The 9,695-nt window shown below is 43.4% G+C and overlaps 1 protein-coding gene across 1 annotated transcript in view; it reads right to left on the bottom strand.

Moving 5' to 3' along the window:
• Positions 1 to 9,695, bottom strand: part of RAB3B (RAB3B, member RAS oncogene family) — a 117,569-nt gene that overhangs the window by 2,381 nt on the left and 105,493 nt on the right. Inside the window, exon 5 of the mRNA XM_006035181.2 lies at positions 2,708 to 2,832. Coding sequence (XP_006035243.1) covers positions 2,708 to 2,832 — 125 coding nt within the window. The remainder of the gene's footprint in view (positions 1 to 2,707; positions 2,833 to 9,695) is intronic.

Genomic DNA, 9,695 nt, shown 5'->3' with positions numbered 1-9,695 from the left:
CCCTACAAATAGTAGTGGCACATAGTTGTGCTGCTGCTACTTGTTCCTGGGGAACACCCGCGTGCATGCATGCTCTGGTGCACAGCCAGTTGCCCTGGGTAGGGCAGGGAACAACAATTCTCCCAGTAGAAAATGAACATCTGTACCTGGCCTAAGTTAAACAATGCTGACTTCTGGTCTCAAGCAAACACTGACCTCAGTCAACATACAGAAGAATGTCTTGATAAAGTCAGACAAGGTTCCTTGGGTGAATTTGATATCTTTTATTAGACCAACCCAAATGGTTGGAGAATAGTTATCGAGCAAGCTTTCGGGTTCAAAAACCCTTTGTCAGGGTAAAGTCATGTTTTTCTCTTCTTCCTGAAGCAGACTATGTTTTCATATGTTGCAAGGCCTTAGCAGAGTAGGAACTAGACAGGGCCTTTCAAGAGCATAATTAGCTTGTGCTTTTCTTTGACATGTGGGATACATTTCTTCTTATTGCATTTGACAAGTTCAAGGATAGGTCAAGAGGTGGGAGTATCGATTCTTCATTAGTTTTGTACTGATGTAGTCAGTTGTTATGGAGACAGACGATGTGAGCATGTGTGCTTGCATGCACATGGTCATGCATGTGCCCATGGATGAGTTGACACAATGGACATTTGAAATCTCTCAGATGTAAAAGATTCCTGGTGTAGGAATCAGGAGCTTTTTGATATTGCACAGGTTGGCGGTGGTAGTGTGGAGAGGGGACCCAAACATTAAAATATGGGGTAGCAGCTCAAGTAGATCTCTGCATTGGAGTCTCAGGCATTTCTGATCTAACTTTCAGTCATCAACAGCTAAATTGCCCTTGCAAAATCTGGAGGCACGTATGCATTAACAACTGCATGTTTTACACAATTTGCAAGATAGGTACCTGTTTTGGGAACATTCACATTTTCCCAATGCTGAGAAGGTACCGAGACGCTAGAGATGAGAATTGGGCCCTGCTGTCTTTTGTGAACTAAACATGAATTTGTCTGTTTCATTACTACTGTAAATAACGGTCTGCTGCTAATGTAATGATAATAATGGGGAAATACATTATTTATTATTTGTACGATGGCGACACCTAGACTCCCCAGTCGAAACTGGACTAACCACAGTACAGACAGAGAGAGAAACTGGAAAGGATCCAAGGGCAAGCAACAAAGACGATAACGGGCTTGAAAAGCAAGCTGCATAAGGAAAGGCTGAAGGGACTAGGTACACTTCATTTGGAGAGAAGAGAATTGATGGGGGACATTATTGAAAGGCTTCCATAAGAAAGATGGAGAAACACTGTTTTACCCTACCACAGAGGTCAGGATAGGTGAGAGTGGTTTTTAACTGCAGCAAAGCAGATTTAGATCTAATCTGAGGGAAAAAAATCCTAACTGTAAGAGCAATAAGACAGTAGAACAGGCTGCGTAGGGAAGTTGTAGAAGCTCCTTTATTAGAGGTTTTCAAAAGAAGGTGAACAAATTTCTGTCTATGAGAACAGTACATCCTGCCTTCGTGCAGGGGTCAGACTTGATAAACCTCAAGGTCCTTTCTAACTCTATGCTTCTATATAAAGACATGGCCCCCTTTTCAAAATTATAGAGTTGATCATCTACCTTGTCCTGTAGACACATATATCCATGCTGAATTTGGCCGCTTCCACGCATACAATTAATTATTGTAAGTGTTTTTGGCAAAGACAGTCTTTTTGTTCTGTATCTGCACAGCTCTTAGTGAAGCAACATCCGTGTGTGGGATGTGTAGGCCCAACAACAATACAAATATTCATATTGAGGTTAGCTCATAACTGATAAGCTCGCTCAAGGGCACACATTATGCTAGCAACAGTGCTTGGAATATGACTCAATTCAGCCCCTGCTTTTAACAAAAATACGACACTCCTTCTAACTAATAACAGAACCCACATTACAGACCTGAGGATTAAGAACTGTATGAGAGTTTAATAAAACCAGGGATTACGGCTATTCTCATAAGTGCCCTATGAACTCTCTCTTTCCTGCAAACTAAACAAATACCTTCTGCCCTTCTGCGAGGGTTTCCTGAAAAGTGTGTTAATTGAAGTCAGTTTTAACAGGGTTTACCAGATGGCAGGGACTTCACAGTGGCCGCTGACAGATGTGGAAAAAGAAAAAGGGAAAAAAACAAAAAGGTGCTGTAATAGCTGATTAGATAAAAGCACCAAAAAGCCCCGCTGAAGTGTACGATCTATACAGATGTCGGGCGAGATGGCTCAGACTGACACAGCTCCTCTTCTGGGCATGTGCTGTGCTTGGTGCAGAGGCATGAAGTAAAGCGCCATTTGTTTTTGTTTTTTCCACATCTGTCAGCAGCTGTCAGAGATTGTGGGCACTACAGTTAAAAACTTCACACTCCAGCCCCAATTCCTTAGAGGTTTGTATACGTGCTGACCTTTAAGCATGGAAGTAGCTCCATCAAGCTCAATGGGACAACTTGCACACTTTGAGTTAAGGTCATGCATTTGTCTTTGTACAACTCGGGCCTTACTGTATTTGACGCTTGCATATTTTACTCAGAATGCCATGTAGCATGTACTCGGGCACACACTGAAACAATTGTTTGTGTTAAGCAGAGATATAGGAAACAATGCAAAATAGATGAGAATCTGGGCTGGATAGCCTAGGTTACAACAACGGAAGAGGAGAGAGGCTTTAATGTGTACCTAACTGATTGGCCAGATGTTTCCCCTTCTCCAGAGGAACAATTCTTTCATCCTCCATGTCACACTTGTTTCCAACCAAAATGACTTGTGCATTATCCCAAGAATAGGTCTTGATCTGAGTAGCCCTGGGACAGGAGACAGAGAAAACAATTACCTATCATTGCTATTGCCAAAAGCAGGTTGTATACTAGAAACTAACATTTATAATAATTCAAACCAAACCAATAATCAGCCACAGATGAAAAAAAAGTTAACAAACAAACATATAGGGTAGCAATGCAATCTACCTGAGTTAGGGTGGGTTTTATTTTATCATCTCTAATTTTGTATAAAATCTTTCTATATTGACAAAGTTCACCTTTATATATTTAAGCATTGTGGAAACTGAATAAAAGGATTAAATAAATCATTTCATTTAGTACATTTTAGGGAAATTAACACAATTTGTTAAGGTAGTTCTTATTGTGGTTGTTTATGAAGCCACAGTGATTTATATCAGCTGAGAATCTAATCCCTAAAAGGCTACATAATAGCTACAAACCACCAATCAAAAAGCCTCTGAATATATCATAAAAGATATGGCAAAAATAACCCCATATTGCTTTAAAAATTCAGTATCTCCAGACAAATAAATGATATTTGGTTGCTACCACTCTTACTTTTTGATAAAATTAGTTCATAAAGGGAATGAGGTAGATGTAATTTTTAAAATTTGAGTACAGTATTTAAAACTGTGTTTAGAAAAGTTATGCTTGAAAATGTAAGTCATCTTGGCCTGAGTAGGAATCGCATCATACAGACTGAATGCTGGTTAGACATCTGTAAATTAACAATACAGAGAAATGTAGCATCTTGGAAGAAATGGGGCTCAGTATGAGATTATATACATCACACACACACACACACACACACACGCACGCAAGATTACACAATCACATTATTATGCAAAGAGAGGTTGACTGTATTGTGCAAATTGCCTTAAATAAATAGTACATTTGATTTGCACCCGTGGAAATTAGTCTAACAAAGCCCAATGCTCAAGTTCAGGTTGATTTTTCAAAAAGCAAAAATTAAAAAGAATTATGCACTTTGAGGCTTATATGTTCTTCCTACACTGTAGGAAATCAGCATGTGATGTTTGATTTGCATTTGGTTTTTACTGGCATCACCTTTTACTATCTTGACACAGGTTGTTTTAACCCTTTCTTTTAATTGTGTTCAAGGCTCATACAGCTGATTCTTAAACAGAACATACATGTCACAGGATTAATACTAGTTAAAAAGATGGCCATGCTGACATAATGATGTGGACACAGGGATTGGAGAAAGAGGTACTGGCACTTTCTAAACACTTTGTTCTTGCATCTGGCTGGTAGTATGAAGGACTTGTTTACATTGCATCCTAAATTAATGCAGATTCATTAAAACCCATGGGGACAGGCTCATTCAGAAGTAAAGTGGCCTTAGTTCCTGGTAGCTTAATCCTCCTTGAAAGCAAACACTGACTTTACAAAGTTAGCTGTTTGGTCTTAATTTTTCAGAGTGCTCCCTTCTAGACAAATCCTAAAACAGAGGATCTTAAAAAAGGGATTTGTGCAATCTGTCTTGCACTTTTGTGCTTCTTACAGGCTGGTCACAATATTATCCCTTGGTGCTACTGCTTCAACTCCTGGTTTCGCCATGATCAGAGCTGAGGCTCAGTCATGTAAATAGAATTAAATGGGGAAAGAAAGAGTGGAAGAAGGCATCTGTCCCGTGTCATAGTGTATGGGGTTGCGAAAAGCCCCTTGTACACATTTACTGGGAATTCTGTAGAAAGATATTTCCAAAATGGGATGTGCAAAAAACCTGTTCCTGTTAAAAAAAGTGAAGGAAAGAAATCTAACTTCCTGTGCCTGTGGACTTTATACCCATGAGCTGGTAGAAAAGCAAGAGTTAATGTAACTGAGATGTTTCAACCTTACTATCTAATCCAGCACACCAGGAAACATCTGTATTTCCATGATTTGAAAACTGCCATGCTATATTTGTGCTGAATTCCAGAAATTAATGATGGAGCATAGTGCTATGCTTCATGCTTGGGAGAAAACGAAAGTCTCAGGTTCACAGTTGCGTTGATGTATCAGTAATCTCATTAGAGTTCCAGCTTAAGGAGCAAAAGGTAGTCCTTTTTGAACCCAGCTGTCATTTCCAATGTAAGTTATAGAAGACTAAGGATTTTTTCCCTTATCTAATAACATCTCAACTGTCTGAACCACAGTTTCCACAGCATTTGCCCTGCACATAAAAAAGGTTTCTAATGCTATGACTCATTTGAAATGCCTTTTGTTGATTTACAGGTGCAAAGCACTAAATTTATCTACATATAAAACTAACAAGACAGTGACATTCAATTGAACCTCTCAGAAATCCTGAAATTGTGGCTGGAGCCAGGCAAAGAGATCCACCTGGTGAGTCCATCTCCCCCATTTGATAGGAGCTGCATTGTGCTATTCAGTCAGCAGCAGCAGCTCCCTTTTTTGGCATAATGGTTATTCCTGTTAACCAGAGTTACAACCTAGTTATTACTGTGGAAAATGGGTCAGTTGTTCCATAGCTAACAGCTCATCTGTATTGTTCTCATCCTGCAACAGATGAAAGCTAAGCAAAGGTAACTCTGGCAGACAAACCTGAGAAAGGATTAAGGGGGCCTAGCTTACAGAAGGTAAGGTCTAGATCATTTATCCCACAGTGTAGCATTGGTTTTTCTGTGCCATTTTTATTTTCCATCTGATTTCCACCTAGATGAAAAGTTTTCCTTAACATATCACTAATTCGTCTTGCACACCTCCTATCCACCAACCATGCACCGCTACAGCCTGGGGGCTGTCTGGCTGGGCAGCAGCTCTGGAGAAAAGTACCTGGGGGTGACAGTGGACAATAAGCTGAATATGAGCCAGCAGTGTGCCCTTGTTGCCAAGAAAGCTGATCGTATACTGGGCTGCACTGGTAGGTGTGTTGCCAGCAGATCAAGGAAAATAATTAGTTAGACCTGTGCAAAGCGGCAAGCATTTGCTTTGGATTTAGCCGACTCAGAGGGACAGTGATTCAATTCGGAGATTCGAATCGCTGTCCCGATTCAATTCAGCTGAATCAGATCTGAAGATGCGGCCATAGAAAAAACAGGCAGCAGTCCTCGACGCTGGACACAGCTGCCTCTAGCTCAGGGGCGGGCAAAATACAGCCTGCGGGCCGGATCCAGCCTGCCAGGCTATTCTATCTGGCCCACAGAGCCCCTAAAATATTTAGTAAATTAATATTTATTTGCCCTGGCTCTCTGTCAAAGCTGGCTGGAGCCAGGGGCAGTATGACCCAGAGGGAGCCCTCAGCAGGCTTGAGCAGCCCAGCCCCACCCACCCCCAGCTAGTTCCCTGCTTTCCTGCCCCAGCCCCACTCCAGCACCAGTGGCTATGGCTCCCGGCTGCATCCCCCAACCGTGGAGCATGGGACTGCACTGGTAGGGGTGTGTATTTATGTGCCCCATGCCCTCCTGGACTGGTGGTGGGAGCAGCTGTGAGAGCCGCTGGACAAGCCACCACATGAGCAGCTCCCAGACCAGCGGTGCGCAGCGGCATGAGCCACCCCATCCCCTCCCTGGGCAGCGCTTGCCCCAGCCCGGGACCCAGCCCAGCCCCAATCCTTCCCACACTGTGGAGGTGTTGATCTGCCCCCCGCAGGGCCCTTCCCTCTCCCTCCACCCACCACAACAGACCTACCAGCTGGAGGTAGCCGTGTCCTGTCCAGCGTGGTCAAGGACTGCTGCCTGTTTAGTCTATGGCCGAATCTCCAAATTGGCACCAAATCTTTTCCAAATCAATTCAGAGGCTTCTGATTTGATTCAGACCTTTTCATGGGTCTCCTGATTCAGATTCAGCCACCGAATCAAGCCAAATCTCTTCCGAATCAAATTGCTACCAAAGCTTCACACAGCCCTAGTAATTACTCCCCTCTTTTCAGCACTGGTGAGGCCACCTCTGGAGTTCTGCATCCAGTTTTGGGCCCCCCCACTACAGAAAGGATGCGGACTAATTGGAGAGAGTCCAGCAGAGGGCAACGAAAATGGTTCGGGGGCTGGGACACGACTTACGAGGAGAGGCTGAAGGAACTGGGCTGATTTAGTTTAGAGAAGAGCAGACTGAGAGGGGATTTAACAGCAGCCTTCAACTCCCTGCAGGGGGGTTTGAAAGAGGATGGAGCTGGACTGTTCTCAGCGGTGGCAGATGACAGAACAAGGAGCAATGGGCTCAAGTTGCAGCAAGGGAAGTTGAGGTTAGATATTAGGAAGAATTTTCTCACTAGGAGGGTAGTAAAACACTGGAACAGGTTACCCAGACACATGGTGGAAGCTCCATCCTTGGAGGTTTTTAAGACCCAGCTAGACTAAGCTTCAGGTGGGATGATCTAGTTGGGGCTGGTCCTGCTTTGAGCAGGGGGTTGGACTAGATATGACCTCCTGAGGTCCCTTCCAGCCCTCATTTTCTATGATTCTATGTTCATGTGAGCAACTCAGTTCACATACATCTTGCAAGGAAAGCCTGCATGTAAAGATCCTTTGACTAGAAACAGTCTTTGCAAAGCCGTCAAACTCTTATCATAATGATCTTCAAGTGTATTCATCAGATTCCATAGAAACTAATTAACTGAATCAGATAAAAGCATACCTCCTAATTTACAAGCTTCCAGTTTTCTTCCTTCAAGAAAATAAATTGCTTTTTTCCCAAGGACCTGCAACAAGCTTTATACAAAATCATTAAAACAAAAATCACAGTCTGTAGCAACTTGCACGCATCCTGTCAATCTTTGCTAAATCTTTTGAACAAAAAGGGAGATGCTAAAATCATAAACAGAAATAGCACTTCTAAAATAAATTAAAACACTCTTTTCAAAGAGGGTTACAGGGTTACCTGGATTTCAAGTCAGCTGGCTAGCAGAGAATTCTTGAAAGTTTTGGATTTATTCCCAGTGCCTGCGGTGTCAGCTAACCAGCTGTGTCACACTGCCTTTATGGCAGAAAGTTTCATTTACATTACCATTTATTCACTGTGTTAGGCCATTGGCATCACTCCCCTGGCAGAGTATACATGGCACTTACAGGAGATAATGTGTCCCTGGGGGCCCACTGCTACAACCTTCAGTGATTTAAACAGGGTAACAGCAGGACATAATTGAGGGGATGAATTTGGCTCTTTGCTTTTAAATGCTCTCTGGCACTTGGCTAGCTTCAATAGGAGTTGAAGTGCTCCGCCCTCACAGGCTTCGAGTGTACATCTTCACTTTGCACAGCATCATGCCATAAGGAAGTGCTTTGTGTCCTTCTGGACACCACATGATGAGAACAGTTGATGAAGGCAGATGATGTCTTGGTCCTTAACACATTTAATTTTTCCCCCCTTTTACGTGTTAGTCAGAAATCCAACCGTCACATCTTTTTTGGCGGCTCAGTATTATGTGCACTCCTCATTCCCATGGCTTTCAAGTAACAGTCTAGTAAAGGGCAGAGACATTAGTTGGTAAATAAAAATCACTGGAGGGAGGCAGAAGCCTTGCACATGTCACCTTGGTCTTGAAGCTTCACCTTACAGGGGCGGGCAATTATTTTGGGCGAAAGGCCGCTTACTTAGTTTTGGCAAGCCATCAAGGGCCACATGACAGGCAGCCAGAGGCAGATAATTATTAATTTTCTAAATTTTTTAGGGGCCCTGCAGGCCAGATAGAATGGCTTGGGGGGGCGCATCTGGCCCGCAGGCCACATTTTGCCCGTCCCTGCCTTAGAACCAGCGTGACCTCCCCGAAGCACCACCAGGCACAGGGCAAATCACTGACTCAGCTACAGCTTACCAGCTAATGGCAGGAGGACAAAGCAGTACAATACTGATGTTTCCTGAGGATTCGAGTGCAACCTGAACTGAAGCTCTCTTTGGCAAGGAGTGAAGACAGTCTGCCAATAAGCGGAGCAATTGCAACCCCACATATTCCTCCTCTCTGTCAATGAGTCATGCTTCCTGACCGATATCGCCTGGCCTGGGTCCTCCAGACCCATTGGAGGCAACTACTTGGAAAACAGAAAACTACCAGCCAATGTAATGGAAAGGAGAGGCAGAGCAGAGGATCAGGAAGGAGGGGAATAGAGCAGAACTGGAGAGAGAGGACAACTGGGGGGCTATAGAAAGAGGTTTTGTGGTCCTCAATGTGTACGGTGGCACTCTTCTGTAACAGGGTGGATTTGATTTAAATCAAATCGATTTAAATCACTGGTCAGGAAGCCTCGATTTAATCACTGTTTTCTACAAAAAGTGTATTCTTGTTGTTTGATATCCTTTCTTCATTTAACTTCTTGAAACTTGTCACTTTTAGAGAGAGGTAAGGGCTTGACTGGTGTACACAAACTTGCAGAGAGACAACAGGACTGATGGGTAGGTAATCAGGTCTGTTCTCTCTCATCTCCCTACACTGCTGTTAACAAGGATGTTATCTCTGGTGACATGAATCCACAGTTTGAAAACTGAAACTAAGCATCACAGAGATACTTAATGGGCTCTTCTAGACTGAGCACTGAGTCCCATTGGGTGGGGTGGTTTTCTTTAATCTTTACTAATCTAGAGAGGAGCCTCTGGGAACTCCATAAGATTGGGCTCCTAATATAGACCAGGGCCTGTTGTAACCTACTTGTAAAATTTCTAAAAAGGTTACATGAATATATTGTCTCAAACAGTACATACAGTAAAATCTCTGTTATCCAGTACTTCACCAACCAGAATACCTTATTAACCAGAATTTCAGTGCAGCGCCGTGCTGAGAGTGGCGGGATGCACATGGTGCTTTGCCAGGCCACTTTGCTTCCCACTACGCTGCTGAAAGCAGTGGGACGTGCATGGTGCCACGCTGTGCTGCATTGCCTCCTGCTGCACAGGGGGGGCGAGGGGGGGAAGTTCGCACATGGCAGCGCTGG

This window comes from Alligator sinensis, unplaced genomic scaffold, assembly GCF_000455745.1.
Source record: "Alligator sinensis unplaced genomic scaffold, ASM45574v1 scaffold63_1, whole genome shotgun sequence".
Classification (NCBI taxonomy): domain Eukaryota; kingdom Metazoa; phylum Chordata; order Crocodylia; family Alligatoridae; genus Alligator; species Alligator sinensis.
The sequence above is the reverse complement of the archived record's forward strand: the minus strand, read 5'-3'. Positions and strand labels throughout refer to the sequence as shown.